Source organism: Papio anubis, chromosome 7 (assembly GCF_008728515.1).
Source record: "Papio anubis isolate 15944 chromosome 7, Panubis1.0, whole genome shotgun sequence".
Lineage (NCBI taxonomy): Eukaryota > Metazoa > Chordata > Mammalia > Primates > Cercopithecidae > Papio > Papio anubis.
The window spans coordinates 2859714-2884039 of NC_044982.1; the positions used below are offsets into that span (position 1 = coordinate 2859714).

The 24326-nt window shown below is 45.8% G+C and overlaps 1 protein-coding gene across 31 annotated transcripts in view; it reads right to left on the reverse strand.

Annotated features, from left to right (window-relative positions):
* Positions 1-24326, reverse strand: part of KLC1 (kinesin light chain 1) — a 71308-nt gene that overhangs the window by 39800 nt on the left and 7182 nt on the right. For all 31 annotated transcript variants that reach the window (XR_002523573.2, XM_009212334.3, XM_009212335.3 and 28 more), the window contains exons 2-3: positions 6057-6318; positions 3108-3338 (exon numbers count right to left, since the gene is read on the reverse strand). Coding sequence is in view for 30 of the 31 variants with exons in the window: in XM_009212334.3 (XP_009210598.1) it covers positions 3108-3338; positions 6057-6317 (492 nt within the window). In the remaining variant the exon portion in view is untranslated. The remainder of the gene's footprint in view (positions 1-3107; positions 3339-6056; positions 6319-24326) is intronic.

Below are 24326 nucleotides of genomic sequence, written 5' to 3' on the forward strand. Positions count from 1 at the left end.
ACGCTGTTGGCAGCTAACAAAAGGGGAGTATGAGCTTCAGAGGAGAGGATATGCTGGGTCTGTGTGCAACTTCCTGAGTGCCCCTGGCCCTGGACTGCCACAGGAGAACCCCTCACCCTAGGGAAAGGTGCCCAGCAGCAGTAAGCAGCCGTGGCACGTGCTATGCCACTCTGTGAACAGGGTTCAGAAGAAACAAGCACTCATAAGTACTCTGGAAAGGGTAAGGAGAGTCAGCTCACTGGATGTTTTCTCCAAGTTTAACACGTTTTCGAAATAATAAATTTTAAAAGTCTCCAATCCTACGAAGCCAGCTTTCTCCTTATCAACATCCTCCAGTGTCCCAGGTCAATCACTGTTGGCATCGACGTCTGCAAGTACTCGCATTTCCATAGCACTCCAGAGCAAGCACATCTTTTATTTATTTATTTATTTATCGTTCATTTGTTTGTTTTTTGAGATAGGGTCTCCCTCTGCCACCCAGGCTGGAGTACAGTGGCATGATCTTGGCACACTGCAACCTCCGCCTCCCAGGTTCAAACGATTCTCGTGCCTCAGCCTCCCAAGTAGTGGGACCACAAGTGCACACCACCATACCTGGCTGATTTTTTTGTATTTTTTAATAGAGATGAGGTTTTGCCATGTTGGCCAGGTTGGTCTTGAACTCCTGGCCTCAGGTGATCCGCCTGCTTCAGCCTCCCAAAATGTTGGGATTACACGCATGAGCCACCGCATCCGGCCTTAATTTTTTTTTTTTTTTTTTTTTTTTTTTGAGACAGAGGTTTACTCTGTCGTCTAGACTGGAGTGCAGTGGCGCGGATCTTGGCTCACTGCAACCTCCATCTCCTGGGTTCAAGCAATTCTCCTACCTCAGCCTCCTGAGTAGCTAGAGTTACAGGTTATGTGCCACCATGCCTGGCTAATTTTTGTATTTTTAGTAAAGATAGGGTTTCACAATATTGGCCAGGCTGTCCTCCAACTCCTGACCTCAGGTGATCTGCCTGCCTCGGCCTCCCTAAGGGCTGGCATGAGCCACCGCACCCAGCCACATCTTTTAAATCAAAACATTTAGTTGGCCCCTAACCTAGAGGAGACGTGAGGGAAGAATATGGTAAGCCTCTTGAAATACCATGCTGTCAACTAAACTGCATTCTCCCCAAATTCCTATGTTAAAGCCCTAACCCCTAGTGTAATGGTATTTAGAGATGAAACCCTTGGGAGGTGATTAGGATAAGATGAGCTCGAAAGGGTGGGGCCTCACGATGGGATTAGTGCCCTTATAAAAAGAGACACCAGAGAGCTTACTCCCTCTCTCTCTGTACCACATGAGAACACAAAGAGATGGTGGCGGTCTGCAAGCCAGAAAGAAGGCCCTCACCAGAACCGGACCCTGCTGGTACCCTGATCTTGGATTTCCAGAGCTATGAGAAAATAAATGTTAAGCCACCCAGCCTGTGGTATCTGTTACAGTAGCCCAAGCAGATGAAGACAGGGGAAATGTAGGTTTGCTGGTGCTACACATAAGACTGTTTCTGTAGTCTTAGAATGGGGATTCGAACCAGAGACACAAATGTGCACCTCTCTAGTATTCTGATTATGTACGTGAACATGCCTGGCACCATATAGGTATTTAAAAAATGTTAGTTCCAAATGCAACGTGGAACACTGGACTAGGTCCTAGCACAGAAAAGAGATACTAGTGGAAGGCCTGGTGACATCCAAACCAAGCTTGTGTTTCAGTTAACAGTAAAGTATTGATGTTAATATCTTAGTTCTGACCACTGATCTACGATTATGTAAGACTAGAGGAAATTGGGTTATGGTTCTTCTCAAACTTTCCAACTTTTCAATCAATTTAAAATTATTCCATTGGAAACTTGAGAGAAGGGTAAAATTTTTAAAAATTAAAAATAAGTAAAATAAAACAATTCCAAAATTTAGAAATTTTCTTTAAAAAGAAGTTAACTGAGGCTGGGCATGGTGGCTCATGCCTGTAATCCCAGCACTTTGGGAGGCTGAGGCAGGCAGATCACAAGGTCAGGAGATCAAGACCATCCTGGCTAACACAGTGAAACCCTGTCTCTACTAAAAATACAAAAAATTAGCCAGGCGTGGTAGCACACGCCTGTAGTCCCAGCTACTTGGGAGGCTGAGGCAGGAGAATCGCTTGAACCCAGGAGGCAGAGGTTGCAGTAAGCTAAGATCATGTCACTGCACTCCAGCCTGAGCGACAGAGCAAGACTCCACCTCAAAAAAAAAAAAAAGAAGTTAACTGAATCAGAAATAAATGTTGAATGAAAAATAACTGAGACCAGGATAAATATCTAAATACAGCCAACAGAGAAAGAAAAAGGCTGGGCACAGTGGCTCCCACCTAGAATCCCAGCACTTGGGGAGGCTGAGGTGGGAAGATCACTTGAGGCCAGGAGTTCAAGACCAGCTTGGCCAAAATAGCGAAACCCCATCTCTACTTAAAAAAAAAAAATACAAAAACTTAGCTGGGCATGGTGTCACACACCTGTAATCCCAGCTACTCCGGAGGCTGAGGCAGGAGAATCGCATGAACCCGGGAGGCAGAGGTTGCAGTGAGTCAAGATTGTGCAACTGCACTCCAGCCTGAGCGACAGAGTGAGACTCCGTCTAAATAAAAGAAAAAAAAGAAAACCAAGATCCTTTCTTCCACTGCAGATATAGGAAGATAAGCCGGCAAGGGAAGCCAAGGGGAGGATGAGAGAGGTGGTAAGAGAGCCAGATGGTGTCTGGGGGACCAGGGTAGTTTCAAAGAGAATGGCAATGCCAAGAGCACCCACCGTAAGAGGCAGAGAGCTTGCCCAGAGTCTTTGGACCACTGCTAGACCAGCAGCTGATGGCACGGAAGCCAAGCTGCAGAGGGGCAAGGAAGCTCCGGAGCCTAAGCTGGGGCAGACCTCGGGGCAGACCTCGCTGAAGGTAATGGTGTCTCTCTGGCTTGTGGCTTATATTTACAAAACATTTTTGCATGTTCTGGTCAACGTTCTAATATGAAAAGAATAAGGCGAACAGAACCTCTATGACTTGCCCCGGGACTCCATTTTAAACATCAGCACCACATTTGCTACAGAGCCACTCACGGATGGGGAAATGTCGTCGTCATATTTTTTTAGCTGATTCATAAACTCCAGATGCTTCTTCTCCTCCTCCAGTTGAGCCACAGACTGCTCGCTCTTCTGCAGTTTCTGCTGCGTGTTGGCCAATTCATCCCGTAGCCACTGATTCTCCTGGCACAGACGACGAACCTGTGCACGCAGTTTCTGCTTCTCGGACTCCACAGCATTCAGGTGATTTGACAAAGCCATCATAACCTGAGCAGACAGAAACGTGTGCAGCACTGTGGCACACTGTCCAGCAAGTGTCCCTCCCACCTGTGCGAACATTCTGTGGCTGGGGCCGTAGCTTGCACTTGCAGATGTTTTCTCCAAAGTACATATAAGTACCATCTGCCATTTATTTATCTTTTCCCCTTCAGCCACAGACTACGTAACAGGATACGAGAAAGAAAATCACATGCTCAGAATGCCTACAAAAAAACTATTTATTTTTTTGAAGAGCATGTCAAATGAACTAGCAATGAAAACACAGCTACCCTTCTGATGAAACTGTATTATTTTACTTTCTATCAAGATGGCCCCAACATAATTTTTATAGACCCTTTCCCATGTGTGAGGCCTTGTGTACACACATGCATGTCTGCGCACAGAGTGCAGGCTGGTGAAGGGCTGGAGGTGGAAGTCAGAGAACAGGGCACATACAAATCTTCCTCAATGTTCCAAGGTGAGAGAAGACATCTCTGCAGCCACCACCAAGAGTAAGAATGCACTGGTGCACTCATAAGCTTATGTTTATGTCCTAAAATCCAGGGAACACTCCAGGGCTCTGCCTACAGAGTGCTCACTAGTTTCTGGAATAGACCAGCATGAAGCCGTGGCAACTTCCTAGGAGCATAAGAGCAGAAAGATCTAGGAGGAGATGACTGGCTGCAATCCGTTCTCTCTTTAGAACATATATCTGCCCTTCTCTCTCATACATAATGACCAGGTTATTATCCTCCTAGGTTTAAAACCTGAAACTCCAGAAGGTGGGACTTTTTCTTCCTTCTTTTTGTAAAACTCTTATTTGCGACACCAAAAAAGCAAGTTTAAATTCATGTCACCCGTTCTCAAGATAACAGAACCTGAGAAATAATAGGTTCACAATATCCAAACAAAGCTACAGTTCTGCAACTCAAGTCTGTCACATGGTTAGGATGAAGACTCTAAAATCAGGGTGTAGGCGTTCACTTCCCCTGTGAAAGCAGAAACCACTGGCCAGCAGCCCCTCTTCTGCTCTATTCACTCACGCAACTAGAGAAAGCTAAGAAGTCAAGCTTTAGTATATTTAATTTTACCTAAGATATGCTGGCAGAGCCAGAAGTTATCAAGAGAGAGAATTTAAAAACCTAGACGTTTCCAGTGTTTTCATCTCTATGTCAAGCATGATATTACAGAAACAAAGGTTAGTCAAAGATATGATGCAATCTGGTCCTGGGATTGCAGAGACCATCACCTACTGGCCAGTGTCCATTCTCCTTTCCTTCCTTAGGCTTGAGAACCTGCCACTGTAAGTGGGAAGACAACATTCCCCAGTCTCCCACTCACCCAGGTACAGCCATGAGGTCTGGCCTATGAAATGTAAGCACTGCTGTACACAACATCAAAGCAGCAGCCTTCAAGGAAGGAGGCACATCCTTCCTTTCCCTTCCCCTATGCTAGAACAGGGCCACATGGCTGCCACTGGAGCTCACTCTCAGTCCCCAACACAGGCTGCCAAGGTGTAGCGTGGCAGATGTTAGCAGCCTGAGTACCCCCGATGACTGTGCAGCTACAGAACCCGTCCAGGATTCTGTACCTCAGTACTTGTTTGACAAACATCTTGTGGTTTAAGCCACTGTTTTTGTTTTTTTGATACTGGCAGCCAAATCAAATCCTAAATGATACACAGCTGTATCCACTATTTTGGCTCTGCTTTTTAAAATTTGGAGAGGCCCTGAGGTCAGGAGTTCAAGACAAGCCTGGCCAACATGGTGAAACCTCATTTCTACTAAAAAAAGAAAAAATTAGCCAGGAATGGTGGTATGTGCCTATAATCCCAGCTACTTGGGAGGCTAAGGCAGGATAATCACTTGAACCCAGCGGGTGGAGGCTGCAGTGAGCCGAGATTGCGCCATTGCATTCCAGCCTGGGCAACAAGAGCAAACACCGTCTCAAAAAAATAAAAAACAAAAATAAGTCAGAGTCCGGGCATGGACTTTGGTGAGGCAGGCACATCACGTGAGGTTGGGAGTTTAAGACCAGCCTAACCAACATGGAGAAACCCTGTCTCTACTAAAAATACAAATTAGCCAGGTGTGGTGGTGCATAATCCCAGCTACTTGGGAGGCTGAGGCAGGAGAATCACTTGAGCCCGGGAGGCAGAGGTTGCAGTGAGCCGAGATCGCGCCAGCGTGGGCAGCAAGAGCAAAACTCCATCTCAATCAATCAATCAATCAATCAAATTCTTATGGGCCCAAATCAATAGTAATTAATTAACATACAGAACACACATGTAAGTGGATCTGGTTTTTTTGTTTTTTTTTTTCTTTGAGATAAAGTCTCGCTCTGTCACCCAGGCTGGAGTGCAGTGGCGCAATTTTGGCTCCCTGCAACCTGTGCCTCCCAGGTTCAAGTGATTCTTCTGCCTCAAGCCTGCCTAGTAGCTGGGATTACACATGCCAGCCACCAGGCCTGGCTAATTTTTGTATTTTTAGTAGAGTCAGCGTTTCACCATGTTGGCTAGGCTGGTCTCAAATTCCTGACCTCAAGTGATCCACCTGCCTCAGCCTCCCAAAGCGCTTGGATTACAGGCATGAGCCACCGCACTCGGCCTGGATCTGTTATTTTATAACCATCTTTCCTCTTCAGTGAAACTGCTTATTTCAAACAAAGTCTCCATTTTACCAAACCATCACAAGTTCTTGATGATGTCTGAGTCATTCTCGCTCATACCTGTGCCTCACTCAGGCCAAGCTCCAACATCTCCAGTGACTTCCGGATCATGTTTGATTTCTCCTCCACCAGGTTACTTTCATCATCTTTCTTCAAACACTTCAGTGTCTCCAGCAAACTTTGTAAAATGGAATTGTGCTCATTCTTCAAAGCCTCCAGCCCCTGAATTACTTGCTTTGTTTTAGAAATAATTTCATCCTGTGTAAGCTTCTCCAACTTGTCTTCCTTTATGTACACCATTGTGGACATGTTGTCATACATTCTGGAATGAAAAAAGAAAAAGAAATTAGACCCCTCATTACAAGTTTCATTTCTGTTACATCAAGCAAACATGAAAATTTTTTAATTAACATTTTATAGAGGAATAATAAATATGCACATTTGTAATTTACGATCTTGAAGTACCACATTCTGCACTGTTTCTGTTTTTCCTTTGCAGACACATTTAATTACTTTTCTGGTTTACGTTTCAATTTTTTTTTATGACAGCAACTGAAATTAACGCCAAAGATTAAAAGCAGCAAAACATCTAAATGGCATTTCCAAAACACATAGCCTCAGTGAACAACATTTTTTCTCAAAATGTTTGCAAGCCTTTTTCTCTTCCTAATGAAATGCAGAAAGAACACTACATTCTTGGTAACATGTTTAACTGGACAAAGGCTTGAAAAGGAGTCATGCAGCTGGAAGAAGAAAGAAAAACCAGCCAAAGAACATGGAACAGGAAGAGCAGCAGGGGAGAAGCAGACCTGGAAGACACAGGGCACCAAGGACAGGAGCAGGATGGTCCCCGGGCAGGCTCACAGATGAGGAGGCCACAGTGAAGCACCACTGGGGCCAGGCCCAGGGTGATGTGATGCAGTGTCTGGAATGGGCTTTCAAACACCCAAGTGAGAAAGAAAAGGGGGAGGAAAGGGGCATACAAAACAGCATCACTTGTGCTGGTGTGCCTGACAGCCACTGGCACTGAGCAATGGATTCCTCTGCTAGCCTCTCTCCTTTTTACTAAGTCTTAAAACTACATAGTTAAGTTTAAAAAACAGAAAGATAATGAGCAGTGATCTTTTCGGCAGAGTGACAGGGATGGAGGTGAGATTACACATCAGAGTTATTTCCTTCATAACACTGCCACTGTCTGAAACTCACATTTCATGAAGTGTCTAATATCACTTTGAATATAAGCTCTTATTTAAAAAAAGGCAGGACAGCCGGGCATCATGGCTCATTCCTGTAATCCCAGCACTTTGGGAGGCCAAGGCAGGTGGATCACTTGATGCCAGGAGTTCAAAACCAGCCTGGCCAACATGGCAAAACCCTGTCTCTACTCAAAATACAAAAATTAGCTGGGTGTGGTGGCACGCACCCGTGGTCCCAGCTACTCAGGGGGCTGAGGCATGAGAATCACTTGAGCCCGGAACGCAGAGGTTGCAATAAGTCAATATCGCACCACTGCACTCCAGCCTGGGCAACAGAGCAAGACTCTGCCTAAATAAATAAATAAATAAAAATAAACAAAATACAATTAGCTGGGTGTGGTGGTATGTGCATGTATTCCTTGCTACCCAGGAGGGTGAGGCGCAAGGATCACTTGAGCCCAGGGGTGTGAGGTGACTGTCAGCTATGATGGTACCACTGCACTCCAGTCTGGGTGATGGAGCAAGACTCTGTCTCTTAAAAAAATTCAAAAAAAAAAAAAAAAGGCTCCACAGCATCTAGGCGCAGCTCCTGCCAGTCCATGTGATGAATGGATGGACTGACAGACACTGGATGAAAGGAAGAAAGGCTGAAGCAGCAGACAGACTACATATTCCAGGATTTGGGGTGAAGCTATGAGTGCTTGAGAATAGGGTCACGTTAGTCGCTGCATCACCAATTTCACACTGGAAAAATCTTTTTTTTTTTTTTTCATAAATATGAAGACTAAATTCCTTTTAAAATTTGGAAGTTGTCTGTAGGACTATTCAGAAATCCACCTCCACTCCACTAACAAAGAACCCAGAAAACAACAAAAGAACAAACGCCGGCCAGGCACAGTGGCTCATGCCTGTAATCCCAGCACTTTGGGAGGCCGAGGTGGGCAGATCACGAGGTCAAGAGTTCAAGACCAGCCTGGCCAATATGGTGAAACCCCCGTCTCTACTAAAAATACAAAAATTAGCCGGGCCTGGTGGTGCTCGCCTGGAGTCCCAACTACTCAGGAGGCTGAGGCAAGAGAATCGCTTGAAACCAGGAGGCAGGGGTTGCAGTGAGCCAAGATTTCACCACTGCACTCCAGCCTGGGCAACAAAGGAAGATTTTGTCCCAAAAAAAAAAAAGAAAAAAGAACAAAGGCCACTCCTCTACCTGACAGTATGTTAACTGCTAGTATTTATTTAACACATGGCTCTCCAGCTTCACTGTAGCAAATCCATGCTGTGTGCCAGGCTGGGAATATATTGCTGAATAATACTGCTGTGCTCCGTGAGGGACCTTGTCCATACTGTTCCATGACACATCCCCAGCCTGGCACTCAATACACATTCGTAAAATGAGTGAAAGAAAACACTTAAGGACCAGTTTTCAACAAACAAGATTAAAATGTACTAGGTTAACATGTTGATCTGAACATCTCTGAGGTTCCTATGAGTGAAGGGACTTCAGAAGGAGGAAAATAAAACTTAAGGCCTGTTTTTTCTCCCTGACAGCAAAGTATTTATGTATTATATCCAAATGATGCAACATATATTCTTTTTTTTTTTTTTTTTTTTTTGAGACGGAGTCTCGCTGTGCTCCCAGGCTAGAGTGCAGTGGCGTGATCTCGGCTCACTGCAAGCTCCGCCTCCCGGGTTCACGCCATTCTCCCGCCTCAGCCTCCCAAGTAGCTGAGACTACAGGCGCCCGCCACCACGCCCGGCTAGTTTTTTGTATTTTTAGTAGAGACGGGGTTTCACCATGTTAGCCAGGATAGTCTCGATCTCCTGACCTCGTGATCCACCCGCCTCGGCCTCCCAAAGTGCTGGGATTACAGGCTTGAGCCACCGCGCCCGGCCAACATATATTCTTTTATGTTTCCAAAACTAGCAGATGCAAGTGTTTTTCTAAAACTTACTCTGAGTTAAGTAAGCCCTGGAATGTACAGATTAATAAGGGCCTCACCCTCGGGGACATGCAAGCTAGTAGAAGACAACCTACACAAGCAGGTGCACAAAGACCTGAAGGCCCAGGGACAGTGGCTGTGCGGCGGAACACAGTGATGGGGGGCAGTGGAGTGGCCAACTGAGAGACGAAGGCCAGACAGAAGAAACCATTCCCAAGGGATGTTATCAAGTAGCACCTCTCAAGGCTAGTAAGGGCACTGCCAGCCCAGGGCAAAAGGCGAGCTGAGGCAGAGGTGTGACGGCACCACTGCTGGCGAGCAGCTGCTCATCACTGCAGAGCCAGACCCAGTACCAGGGCTAGAGGAGCAGTGCAGAGTGACAGCACAAGAAACCTGCCCCCCAAGTGACCATGATATAGATGTTAAGTACACACGACACTTCTTCAGAGGGAAACAGACAGTGGCATATATATTCAGACTCGATGCCTCTTGCCATTTCTAGGCTAAGCCATTATAACCAAAGGCAGCTTATATTAATAAACAGTGCCAAGGCAACTGGCTATTTAGGAAAAATAAAGTTAAACTCCTATACTCACTATATACTAACATAAATTTTAAATTAATAATTACATTTAAAAAAAGAAACTAGAAGGAAATACAAAGGCCTATATGCACGTAGGTCAAACTAAAGAGCATTCTATGAATAAAAGTAATGGCAAGCTGGGCACAGTAGCTCACGCCTGTAATCCCAGCACTTTGGGAGGCCGAGGCGGACAGATCACAAGGTCAGGAGATCGAGACCATCCTGGCTAACACGGTGCAACCTCGTCTCTACTAAAAATACTAAAAACTAGCCGGGTGTGGTGGTGGCTGCCTGTAGTGCCAGCTACTCGGGAGGCTGAGGGAGGAGAATGGCGTGAACCTGAGAGGCAGAGACTGCAGTGAGCCAAGGTCGATCCACTGCACTCCAGCCTATGCGACAGAGTGAGACTCCGTCTCAAAAAAAAAAAAAAAAAAAAGACTTCGAGACCAGCCTGGCCAACATGGTGAAACCCCATCTCTACTAAAAATATAAAAAATTAGCCAGGCGTGGCGGCGCACACCTGTAATCCCAGCTACTCTGGAGGTTAAGGCAGGAGAATCGCTTGAACCCAGGAGGCGGAGGTTGCGGTGAGCAGAGATCCCACCACTGTGCTCCAGCCTGGGTGACAGAGCAAGACTCCATCAAGAAGAGGAGAGGGGAGAGGAGAGAGGTGAGAGGGGAGAGGAGAGAGGTGAGAGGGGAGAGGGGAGAGGGGAGAGGAGGAAGGCAGACAGAGCGAGAGAGAGAGAAAGAAAAAGTATAAAACTGTAAAAGACTGACAAGTCTACTTAAGACATTTTTCAAGTTTGATGCAGAAACAAATAAAATATGTTTTTGAGGGAACCCTGTTTTGCAGCTCATCAAGATGAAGAATTCAAAAGTATACAGGCGGCCGGGCCCGGTGCTCACGCCTGTAATCCTAGCGCTTTGGGAGGCCCAGGAAAGTGGATCACTTAGGTCAGGAGTTCCAGACAAGCCTGGCCAACATGGTGAAACCTCGTCTCTACTAAAAATACAAAAAATACAAAAAATTAGCTGGGCGTGGTGGCAAGTGCCTGTAATCCCAGCTACTCAGGAGGCTGAGGCAGGAGAATTGCTTGAACCCAGTAGGCAGAGGTTGCAGTGAGCTGAGATCATACCACTGCACTCCAGCCTGGGCAACAGAGTGAGACTCTGTCTCAAAAAAAAAAAACCAAGTATACAGGTTACCAGCTCAAAGGGCTAAGTTACGGTTATACTGATATCTGAAAGGTAAAAATTACTCAGAATCTAAGTTGTCTCAAACATTTTGCCAGCCTATAAATCACATCATCGCTGGACCATCTTCCAAATCTCATGCTGTGTATGCCTGGAGATGATTCAATGGAACAAGGAATCAGCCAAAACAATGCCTGGCACCCCACGGGCATGCAACAAAGATGCGTGCAATGAATGAATGAAGCAGCCCTGGAGCTACTGCATCTTCTTCTCACCTACCCTGGGGCATGTTGGAGGCTCAATCTCCCTGTAAGTCAAGTGAAATTGATACCCACCTGACCTGGGACATAGTACAGGCTCACAAATACTCCCTTCCCTCTTTCCCTCTGACTGACACACAAGCTATCTGGCCCCAGGTTATTCTAACTAAGAATTTTTTTTATTATGCTTTTATTCCTTAAAAAAAAAAAAAAAAAAAAAAGTCCTATTTAAGGTTCCATTATTTACTTTGTGAGACCAAAAGAACTCAATGCAAAATCTCCAGTGTAAAACCTGATAAATCTAACGTCTGAATTAAGCTCGCAAAACACAAGAAGCCCTTCTTGGGGTCAAACCTCTTTAAGGCTATTGTTCAACAGGCAAAGCTATTACAGCCTACTGAATTTAAAGTCTCAGCATTCAAGTAAACCTAACAAATTCTTTTTTTTTTTTTTTTTTTTTTTTTTGAGATGGGGTCTCACCATGTTGCCCAGGCTGGTCTCAAACTCTTGGGCTCCAGTGATCCTCCCACCTAGGCCTCCCAAAGTGCTGGAGGTACGGGTATGAGCTATCACACCAGGCCCCTAACAAATTATGTACTGTGTCTACAGACTGTAAGTCACTACCTAACATAATGAAGACCAAAAAAACCCTATGTTATTTTTACTTAATTTTAGAACTTACTTTGTTTCCATTATTTTAGATAGCGACTCAACTTTTGCAATTACATTGTATTGTGGTTTTCGTATGTTTTTCTTTTTTGTTTAGAGATGGAGTCTTGCTATGTTGCACAGGCTGAACTTGCAGTCCTAGACTCAAGCAATCCTCCACCTTCAATCTCCCAAGGAGCTAGGAGTATAAGAACTTGCCACTGTACTCCATTTTTCTTTTTTTTTTAGACAGGATCTTACTCTATCGCCCAGGGTGGAGTGCAATGGCACTATTTCGGCTCACTGCAACTTCCGCATCCCGGACTCAGGCAATCCTCCCACCTCAGCCTCCCAAGTAGCTGGGAACCACACGCATGCACCACCAAGCCCAGTTAACTTTTGTACTTTTAGTAGAGACAACGTTTCGCCATGTTGCCCAGGCTGGTCTCAAACTCCTGAGCTCAGGTGACCTGCCTGCCTCGGTCTCCCAAAGTACTGGGATTACAGGCATGAGCCACACACCCGGCCCACTATGCCATTTTGACATGTATTTTTAACATATATGATTCTCCTTTTTTTTCTGAGACAGGGTCTCACTCTGTCACCCAGGCTGAAGTACAGTGGCATGATCTTGGCTCACTGCAACCTCCACCTCCTGGGCTCAAGTGATCCTCCCATCTCAGCCTCCCATGTAGCTTGGACTACAGGTGCGCGCCACCAAGCCTGGCTAATTTTTCTCTTTTTTTCTTTTTTTTTTTTTTTTTTTTTTTTGGTAGAGACGGTCTTGCCATGTTGCCCAGGCTGGTCTTCAACTCCTAGGCTCAAGGGACCTGTCCACCTCAGCCTCCCAAAGTGCTGAGATTACAGGCATGAGCCACCATGCCTGGCCACAAGTCTCATGTCCAAAGATTTACTTCAATCATTTTTTTACACTACAACATTGTGAGGACATAAACTGAGAATGTTAAGAACCTATCCTGCCAGGCTCCAAGTTGGGACCTCTGATTAAATATCTGTATCGCAACTTGCCAGGAGTAAAAAATAAATTTTAAAATCCTGTCTGTAGCATTCTGTAACCTAGAAATAAAACAATTTTGACTCTTTTTTAAATGTCATTTGAAAAACAATACAAATAGACATGGTCTATTTGTATCATGCACCACCTATTGGGACAGAAATGAGGAAATGCTATCTTTTTTTTTTTTTTTTGAGATGGAGTCCTGCTCTGTCGCCAGGCTGGAGTGCAGTTGCGCGATCTCAGCTCACTGTAACCTCCACTTCCCAGGTTCAAGCGATTCTCCTGCCTCAGCCTCCCAAGTAGCTAGAACTACAGGCATGTACCACCACACTCAGCTAATTTTTGTATTTTTAGTAGAGACAGGGTTTCACCACGTTGGCCAGGACAGTCTTGATCTCTTGACCTCGTGATCTTGACCTCGCCCACCTTGGCTTCCCAAAGTGTTGGAATTACAGGCATGACCCACCATGCTCAGCCATGCTATTCTTTCAAAAGGCTTACCTGCCCTTTGGAAACATAAGAAATAATAACAAACAAATTGCTGGGCCAGGCATGGTGGCTCTCCCTGTAATCCCAGCACTTTGGGAGGCCCGGGTAGGCGGATTACCTGAAGTCAGAAGTTCAAGACCAGCCCGGTCAACATGGCAAAACCCTATCTCTAGTTAAAAAAAAAAAAAAATACAAAATTTAGCCGGGTGTGGTGACACACGCCCATAGTCACAGCTACTCAGGAGGCTGAGGCAGGAAAATCACTTAAACCTGGAAAGCGGAGATCCCGCCACTGCACCACTGCACTCCAGCCTGAGCAACAGAGCAAGACTCCGTCTCAAAAAAAAAAAAAAAGTTTCTGGATAAAGTAATTAAAAAACCCATGCTCAAACTTGAAATAAGGCTTAACAGTTCGGATAGACAAGGTAACTGTAGCATGTTTGTATTATTCAACATCCTACTTGACAGGTAAGGATTTATACCTGTGTAACTGAAAAGAGATGGCACGCATTAATACCTAATATACAGACTACAACGAAGTTCCATCACTCAGCTCTGACCAAAAACACCAGACATAAATATTAATTTGTATATTCAGTTGCTTTACCTCTGCTCTAAAGTAATCCAAGCAGAGGTAATATACAAAATAGAAATAGTTCTTATGTTAGACACTGTGGCTGATGTAATCCCAGCACTTTGGGAGGACGAGGTGGGAGGATCCCTTGAACCCAGGAATTCCAGACCAGCCTAGGCAAGACCCCATCTCTACAAAAAAAAAAAAAAAAAAAAAAAATGGGGGGGGGACAAACCTGTTTTGTCCCCCCTACTTGTGGGGGGGCTGAAGCAGAAAGACTGTTTGAGCCCATGAGTTCAAGACCAGCCTGGGCAACATAGAGGGGTCCCATCTCTTCAAAAAAAAAAAAAAGAAAAAAAAAATTAGCTAGGCATGAAAATGCATGTCTGCAGTTCGCAGCTGCAGTGAGCCATGACTGTACCACTGCACTTCAGCCCGGGTGACAAAGTAAGACCTTGTCTGAAATATGTATATATACACACATATATGCAACATACATATTTTAATTAAAAAACTAAAAATTAGATGGGCATGGTAGTATGTGCCTATACTTCCAACTACTTGGGAGGCTGAAGTGGGAGGATGGCTTGAGCCCAGGAGTTCAAGGCTGCATGAGCCATGATCGTGCCACTGCACTCCAGCCTGGGTGACAGAGCAAGCAAGAGTGTCTCAGAAAATAGTTCTTATTAAACAGTAAAACTGTCCTTTTAATTTGTCCTTTATGACAGGAGTGATATTTTACTTACTCTACACTAATGACCAAAAGAGAAGGCCTTGGGAATTTTAACTAAATCCCTGACAGATACGATGGAAACTAACACACTTAGAATAGATAATTCGTATAACACAGACAACACAGTCATGTGCAGTATAATGACATTTTGGTCAAGGAGGGACCTCATATTTGACAGTGGTCCCATAAGATTATAACACCAGGCTGGGCGCAGTGGCTCACGCCCATAATCCCAGCACTTTGGGAGGCCGAGGTGGGTGGATCACAAGGTCAGGAGATCGAGACCATCCTGGCTAACGCAGTGGAACCCCGTCTCTGCTAAAAATACAAAAAAATTAGCTGGGTGTGGTGGCGAGTGCCTGTAGTCCCAGCTGCTCTGGAGGCTGAGGCAGGAGAATGGCATGAACCTGTGAGGCGGAGCTTGCAGTGAGCCGAGATCACGCCCCACTGCACTCCAGTCTGGGCGACACAGCCAGACTCCGTCTCAAAAAAAAAAAAAAAAAAGATTACAATACCTATTTTGACTACATCTTTTCTATGTTTAGACATGTTTAGTTGCACAAACGTTTACCAGTGTTACAGTTGCGTACTACAGCTACATGTTGTACAGGTTTTTAGCCTAGGAGCAATGGGCTACACCGTACCGCCTAGGTGTGCAGTAGGCTGTACTTTCTAGGTTTGTGTAAATGTACTCCCTGATACCCCCACAACAAAATCACTTAACAATGCATTCCTCAAAACACATCCCCAATGTTCAGCATAACACACACACGACTGCACTGGGTGGGCTTTAAAACCGAGAAGTGCAACTGCGACGTCCACTACAAGCACGGCAGGGAACTGCAGAAGAACTGAGCTAGGCAGCACCAGAGGGAACCTGGGAGATGCCCAACTCTCATTCACCACTTGGTTTGAAGACCTGGTAGGGCAGCTAGGTCTTTGCCTCCAAAAAAAAGACAAGCAAATTTTCCTGAGAAATCTGGCCAGCCCCAGGCCAGGCACAGGGGTTCACGCCCATAATCCCAGCACTTTGGGAGGCCGAGGCGGGCGGATCACCTGAGGTCGGGAGTTGGAGACCAGCCTGGCAAACATGGAGAAACCCCGACTCTACTAAAAATACAAAATTAGTCAGGTATGGTGGCACATACCTGTAATCCCAGCTACCTGAGAGGCTGAGGCAGGAGAATCGCTTGAACCCGGGAGGCAGAGGTTGCAGTGAGCCGAGATCGCCCCATTGCACTCTGGCCTGGGCAACAAGAGTGAAACTCAAAGAAAAAGAGAGAGAGAGAGAGAAAAAGAGAGAGAGAGAAAGGAAGGAAGGAGAGAGAGAAAGAAAAAGAAAGAAAAGAAAGAAAAAAAGGAAGGAAGGAAGGAAGGAAAGAAGGAAGGAAAGAAAGAAAGAAAAGAACGAAAGAAAGAAATCTGGCCAGCCCCAAAAGAATAACATCCATCCATTCCTCAAGGAAATGTTTACTGAGCCTCTACTTTATGCAAGGCACTGTTCTAAAGGTAGGAATTGACCCAAAAAAAAAAAAAAAATTGTCCTAAGAAAATTAAAATATTGTGGTGACAAGAGAATATTATTTTTCTTTTCTTTTCTTTTTTTTAATAGAGACAGGGTCTCACTATGTTGCCCAGAATGGTCTCAAAGTCCTGGGCTCAAGTGATCCTCCTACCTCAGCCTCCCAAAGTACTGGGATTATAGGCGTGAGCTACCACACCCAGTCCCAAAGAATATTCTCTATACTTCCAGAGAGGGAGGAAAAAAACAGGTCATGCAGACCAGGCGCGGTGGCTCATGGCTGTAATCCCAGCACTTTGGGAGCCTAGGTGGGTGGATCAGGAGGTCAGGAGTTCAAGACCAGTCTGGCCAACATGATGAAAACCCTTCTCTACTAAAAACACAAAAAAATTAGCCAGGCGTGGTGGCGGGTGCCTGTAATCCCAGCCACTCAGTAGGCTGAAGCAGAGAATTGCTTGAACCCGGGAGGCAGAGGTTGCAGTGAGCCTAGATCACACCACTGCACTCTAGCCTGGGCGACAGAGCAAGACTCTGTCTCCAAAAAAAAAAAAGAAGTCATGTAGAAAGAATCGGGAATAACTTTAGGCTTCTTTTTTTTTTTTTTTAAAATTTTTGCGATGGAGTCTCGCTCTGTCACCCAGGCTGGAGTGCAGTGGCGCGATCACGGTTCACTGCAAGCTCTGCCTCCCAGGTTCAGGCCATTCGCCTGCTTCAGCCTCCCAAGTAGCTGGGACCACAGGTGTCTGCCACCAAGCCCAGCTAATTTTTTGTATTTTCAGTAGAGACGGGGTTTCACTGTATTAGCCAGGATGGTCTCGATCTCCTGACCTTGTGATCCGCCCACCTCGGCCTCTCGAAGTGCTGGGATTACAGGCACGAGCCACCATGCCTGGCCAACTTTAGGCTTCTTAACAGCCACACTAGAAGCAAAAGGCAATTAAACAAATGCCTTCAGGTCGGGTACGGTGGCTCATGCCTGTAATCCCAGCACTTTGGGAGGCTGAAGCAGGCAGATCACAAGGTCAGGAGATCGAGACCACCCTGGCTAACACGGTGAAACCCCATCTCTACTAGAAATACAAAAATTAGCCGGGCATTGTGGCGGGCGCCTGTAATCCCAGCTACTCAGGAGGCTGAGGCAGGAGAATGGTGTGAAGCGGGAGGTGGAGCTTGCAGTGAGCCGAGATCGTGCCACTGCACTCCACAACAGAGCAAAACTCTGTCTCTAAAACAAAGAATTCACAACCTGACTCAGTGGTTCACACCTATAATCCCAGCACTTTGGGAGGCCAAGGCAGGTGGATCTCTTGAGCTCAGGATTTTGAAGCCAGACGGGGAAACATGGCAAAACCCCGTCCTAAAAATAAAAAATACCAAAATTAGCTGGGCGTGGTCACATGTACCTGTGGTCTCAGCTACTCAGGAGGCTGAGGTGTGAGTATCACTGGAGTCCAGGAAGTCAAGGCTGCAGTGAGCCGTGATTGCACCATTGCGCTCCAGCCTGGGTGACAGAGTGAGACCCTGTCTCAAAAATAATAAAATAAAAATAAAGAATTCACATATGGGCCGGGTGTGGTGGCTCATACCAGTAATCCCAGCACTTTGGGAGGCCAAGACAGGAGCACTGCTTGAGCCCAGGAGTTCAAGATCAGCCTGGAGAATACAGTGAGACCCTGTCTCTACAAAATTTAAAATTAGCTGGGTGTGGTGGCACGCGCCTGAGGTCCCAGCTAAGGCGGGAGGATTGTTTGAGCCTGGGAGGTCAAGGCTACAGAAGCCTTGGTGGTTCCACTACACTCCAGCCTCGCCCCGCCTCAAAAAACTAAATAAGTAAAAGACAAGAAAGAGCCAGGCGTGGTCGCTCACGCCTGTAGTCCCAACACTTTGGGAGGCTGAGGCGGGCGGATCACTTGAGGTCAGGAGTTCAAGAACAGCCTGGCCAACACGGTGAAATCCCATCTCTACTAAAAATACAAAAATTAGCCAGGCGTGGTGGTACATGCCTGTAGTCCCAGCTACTTGGGAGGTTAAGGCTGGAGAATCACTTGAACTCACGAGGTGGAGGTTGCAATGAGCCAAGATCATGCCACTGCACTCCAGCCTAGACGACAGAGCAAGACTCTATCTCAAAAAAAAAAAAAGGAAAGAAGAATTCACATCTATCCAATATTTTAGTTTTGGGAGCATTTTCAAATGTATAATATTTTACTGAAATAACAATAAAAAAATCTGTAGGTAGTTTGATGACCCATCATTATAATTTCCATTTACAGCTGAGGAAACTGGGATAGATGAAGTGACTTTAGCTTATTCTACTGATAAGAGGAACAGAATCCAAAGTCTCTTTGCTCCAAGTGTCCCTCTGCTTCAGGAACCCTACCATGCTGCATGAACACACACACATCCACACACACCCCTCTGCTCACACACATACACCCTATGTTCATACATACACACCACCATGCTCACACACACCCCCACTGCGTTCACACACACTGTGCTCACACACACACACCCCATGTTCATACACACACCACTGTGCTCACACACACACACCCCCACTGTGTTCATACATACACACCACAATGTTCACACACACCCACACACCCCACTGTGTTCATATATATACAACCAGACTCCAGCCTGAGTGACAGAGCAAGATTCTGTCTCAAAAAAAAAAAAAAAAATTAATGAAATGAAAGCAAAGGCAGAGAAGCAAAGGGCATCATCTTTGGTCACTTTACCTCCCCTGGTTTTATCATGTGAAATTCAGCCAGGTGGGGAAAGCTCACAGTGATGAAGAAAGTTAAAAAAAAAAACACCACCACCACCAAGCACTCAAAAGGAAAAAGGAATGTGTGGAATTAGATAATAGATTGTAGTCGCACAAAACAGAGAATACATTAAAATCACAGGCGAATTTGTGATGGCTCAAACCTAAATCAGCACTTTGGGAGGCCGGCAGCGAGCCCGGATCACGAGGTCAGGAGATCGAGACCATCCCTGGCTAACATGGGTGAAACCCGATCTCTACTAAAAATACAAAAAACTAGCGGGCGTGGTGGTGAGCACCTGTAGTCCCAGCTACTGGAGGCTGAGGCAGGAGAATGGCCTGAACCTGGGAGGCAGGAGCTTGCAGTATGAGCGAGATGGCGCCACTGCACTCCCAGCCCTGGGTGACACAGCGAGACTCCGTCTCAAAAAAAAAAAAAAAAAAAATCACTGCACTGCACTTTAAAATGGAGCATTTGATGTGATGTGACTTACACTTCAATTTTCTAAAAGAGAAAAAGAACGTGGTAGAAAAATCAACAGGTCTGGGTACACAGAATGAAGGACAGTCAAGAAAGAAATGTGAATTACTCTCATAATTCTCAAATGTTAAATAAAGTTCCTATAAATACAGAGGAGGGTAGCATATTAAGGAAAACTGGGATGGAGGAAAGAAAACAGAGGTTTTTGCCTTGCAAAAATTTGTTTATAAGGGATGTTTTACCAAGAGATGTGCATCTGAGTTGAGCCAACAGGAAACCCTGGCAGTGCTGGCCAGATCACAGAGGTCATGTCCCATCCCCATAGAGGCGCAGAAGCCCCAAAGAATACCAGCAAAGAGGGTCATAAGGTGAAGGGACTAGCCTACAGGAACAGTCCAAGTCATATTCAGGGAAATAAATAGTATCGTGATGGCCCAGCATAGTGGCTCACGCCTGTAATCCCAGCACTTTGGGAGGCCAAGGAGAGCGATCACTTGAGCCCAGAAGTTAGAGACCAGACAGGGTGATGCCGTGAAACCCTGTCTCTACAAAATATTAGCCAGTCGTGGTGGTGTGCACCTGTAGTCCCAGCTACTTCAGGGGCAGAGGTGGGACGATCACTTGAACACGGAGGCTGCACTGAGCCAAGATTGTGACACTGCACTCCAACCTAGGCAAAACAGCAAGACCCTGTCTCAAAAATTAAATAAATACACAAATATTTTTTAAAAAGAAAACATTAACTACCAGACAAAACAAATGCATCTATTTGGCCTTTGGGTGACTTATTTGTAGATGTGCTTTCAGAATTAAGGAAAGGAGGTCAGACAGAACCCCTCTGGATACTTTTCCCCCACAGCCTGCTTAGGAAGTCCACTGGGATTGTTTTGAAACCAGCCACCTCTATGGACACAGACCCTCTAACTATTCAACAACCTAACCACACCACTGTTTCCAGGTATACACGCAGCTCTGGAAAAGGTGACGGAGCTCTTTTAGAAATCTAACGAGGCCTATTAATAACCATGGCTGTGACTGAGCATGGTGGCTCACGTCTATAATCCCAGCACTGAGGAGGCCAAAGCAGGCAGATCACCTGAGGTCGGGAGTTCGAGGCCAGCCTGATCAACATGGAGAAACCCCGTCTCTACTAGAAATACAAAATTAGCCGGGCATGGTGGTGCATGTCTGTAATCCCAGATACTCGGGAGGCTGCAGCAGGAGAATCGCTTCAATCTGGGAGGCGGATGTTGCAGTGAGCTGAGATCGTGCCATTGCACTCCAGCAACAAGAGCAAAACTCCGTCTCAAAAATAAATAAATAAATAAATAACCATGGCTGCACCTGAAGAGATTTTTACAAGCAGGCGATTTCCCCAGCCAGCTGTCAGGTGCTTACCCCTAGGCGGGTCAGCCAGCCTCCTGGTCATGACTGGAAAGCGAGCTGGTTCACTTAATTTGCCATAGGACCACAGGCCCATCCTTCAGATGTAAATTGTAAGCACAAGACACTAGAAGAAAGGGTACTACATGAAAATACAGGATAACATGCTTTTTCTGAAAACAAGAATGAGTAAGTCCTCACGATGCAAACATCTCTATTCCAAGTTCTTGGCTGATCAAATAGAAAGGAAAAAACAGCTTCATCTGACTGCGTGACTAAGAGAATACGTAACAGAGTACTGCGGGAGTATGGGGCAAAATACACAAATACAGATATTAATTCTGTGGCTACAAAAAGCACCTTTAATCAAATATTTAAAATGTCAGCAGACAAACATACCATAAGACTAAGTTTATGTATTTAAATGCTAATCAATGGAATAATGTTCTTTCCTAAATGAAGAAAGGCAATTAAAGAAAACATTTTTTTTTCTTGAGACGGAGTCTCGCTCTGTCGCCAGGCTGGAGTGCAATGGCGCCATCTTGGCTCACTTCATTCTCCGACTCCCCGGTTCGAGTGATTCTGCTGCCTCAGCCTCCCAAGTAGCTGGGATTACAGGCACGCACCACCACGCCTGGCTAATTTTTGTTTTTTCAGTAGAGACGGGGTTTCAACATGTTGGCTAGGATGGTTTCAATCTCCTGACCTCATGATCCACTCACCTTGGCTTCCCAAAGTGCTGGGATTACAGGCGTGAGCCACCGCACCTGGCCAAAGAAAACATTTTTAAAAAATAAATTATCTCAGGCCAGGCACGGTGGCTCACGCCTATAATTCCAGCACTTTGGGAGGGGGAGGTGGGTAGATCACCTGAGGTCAGGAGTTTGAGACCAGCCTTGCCAACATGGTGAAACCCCATCTCTACTAAGAATACAAAAATTAGCTGGGTGTGGTGGTGCGTGCCTGTAATCCCAACTACTCGGGAGGCTGAGGCAGGACAATGACTTGGATCTGGGAGGCAGAGGCTGCAGTGAGCCGAGGTTGAGTCACTGCACTCCAGCCTGGGCAACAGTGCAAGACTCTGTCTCAGGGGGGAAAAAAAAGGAAAAGAAAACATTAAAAAAAATAAATTCTCTCAGGCTGGGCGCGGTGGCTCACACTTGTAATTCCAGCACTTTGGAAGGCCAAGGTGGGCGCATCACCTGAGGGCAGGAGTTCAAGACCAGCCTGGCCAAAACAGTGAAACCTCGTCTCTACTAAAAATACAAAAAAATTAGCGGGTGTGGTAGCGTGTGTCTGTAAACCCAGCTACTCAAGAGGCTGAGGCAGGAGAATCGCTTGAACCTGGGAAGTGGAAGTTGCAGCGAGCCGAGGTCACACCACAGCACTCCAGCCTGGGCAACAGAGCAAGACTCCGTTTCAAAAAACACATAAATAAATAAAAATAAATTCTCTCCAGCTGAGTAAGGTGGCATGCACCTCTGGTCCCAGTTACTCAGGAGGCTGGGCACGAGGATCACTTGAGCCTAAGAGTCAGAGGTTGCAGTGAGCCATGATAGCACCACTGTACTCTGGCCTGGGTGACAGAGGGAGACCCTGTCTCAAAAAACAAAACAGTGTCTCAGGACAAAGGAAATGGGACACCTTTCACTGACATCTCTGTATGGCTATTGATACCTCTGTGTATCTTCAACTTCCCAAAACAGTGTATTTCTTTTTAATGATTTAAAAACATAAGCAGGGCAAAGTGGCTCATGCCTGGAATCCTAGCACTTTGGAAGGCAAAGGTGGGAGGATTGTTTGAGCCCAGGAATTTAAGACTAGCCTGGGCAACATTATGAGACCCCATCTCTATGAAAAATAATAATAATAAATAGATAAGAAAGCAGGAGCCATAAAAGAATGAACTGAAAACTGGACTTCATCGAAATTTTCAAGTACTACCTTTCTCATTCCCTGGTCATTTGGCAGCTGTTCTTCGTTGGGGGCTGTCCTGCACCTGAGGCAGGAAAGAAGATGAAAGAATTTGTCACTTCTAGGCTCCAACTTGTTACGAAAAGTGGAAAGTGGCTGGGTGCAGTGGCTCACGCCTCTAATCCCAGCGCTGTGGGAGGCCGAGGTGGGCAGATCCCTGAGGTCAGGAGTTCCAGACCAGCCTGGCCAACATGGTGAAACCCCATCTCTACTAAAAATACCAAAATTATCCAGGCGTGGTGGCGTGTGCCCGTAATCCCAGCTACCCAGGAGGCTGAGGCAGCAGAATCGCTGGAACCCGGAGGCAGAGGCTGCAGTGAGCCGAGATCACGCCACTGCACTCCAGACTGGGTGACAGAGCAAGACTCCATTTCAAAAAAAAAAAAAGTGCAAAGTACGTGCCGCGGTACAAGCAGACTCAGAATATGATCAGACAAAGCAAAGCGAAATCGGTCATCCTCGCCAGCAACTGCCCAGCTTTGAGGAAATCTGAAATAAAGTACTGTGCAATCTTGGCCAAAATTGGTGTCCATCACTACAGTGGCAATAATACTGAACTGAGCAGAGCATGTGGATACTACTATCGAGTATACACACTGGCTAGCACTGATTCAGGTGATTCTGATATCATTAGAAGGATGACAGAACTGACTGGTAAGAAGTAAACTCTGTGGCTAGCGCAGTGGCTCATGCCTGTAATCCCAGCACTGTAGGAGGCCAAGGTGGGCAGATCACCTGAGGTCAAGAGTTCGAGACCAGCCTGGCCAACATGGTGACACCCCATCTCTATAAAAAAGTAGCCAAGCGCGGTGGTGCACACCTGTAATCCCAGCTACTCAGGAGGCTGAGGCAGGAGAATGGCTTGAACCTGGGAGACAGAGGTTGCAGTGAGTTCATATTATACCATTCCACTCCAGCTTAGGCAACAAGAGTGAAAACTCCATCTCAAAAAAAAAAAAAAAAGATAAAAATAAATCCTGTGAAAATTTATTTAATAAAACTTGCCAGACCTTGGTTAAAACAATTGAAAGTATTGATTTATTAAAAGGCACTACCAAAAAATAAAGTTAAGCCACAGATTAGTAAAAAGTATCTGCAACACATAGATATCTGGCAAATGACTTGTATAAAAAATATGTAAGGAACTGCCGGGCATGGTGGCTCATGCCTGTAATACCAGCACTTTGGGAGGTCAAGACGGGTGGATCATGAGGTCAGGAGATCGAGACCATCCTGGCTAACATCATGAAACCCATATCTACTAAAAATAAAATAAAAATAGAAATAAAAATAAATTAGCCGGGCATGGTGGCGGGCACCTGTAGTCCCAGCTACTCCAGAGGCTGTGGCAGGGGAATGGCCTGAACCTGGGAGGCGGAGCCTGCAGTGAGCTGAGATTATGCCACTGCACTCCAGCCTGGGCAACAAAGCGAGACTCTGTCTACAAAAAAAAAAAAAAACAAAACAGGCCGGGTGTGGTGGCTCACACCTGTAATCCCAGCACTTTGGGAGGCCGAGACGGGTGGATCACGAGGTCAGCAGATCGAGACCATTCTGGT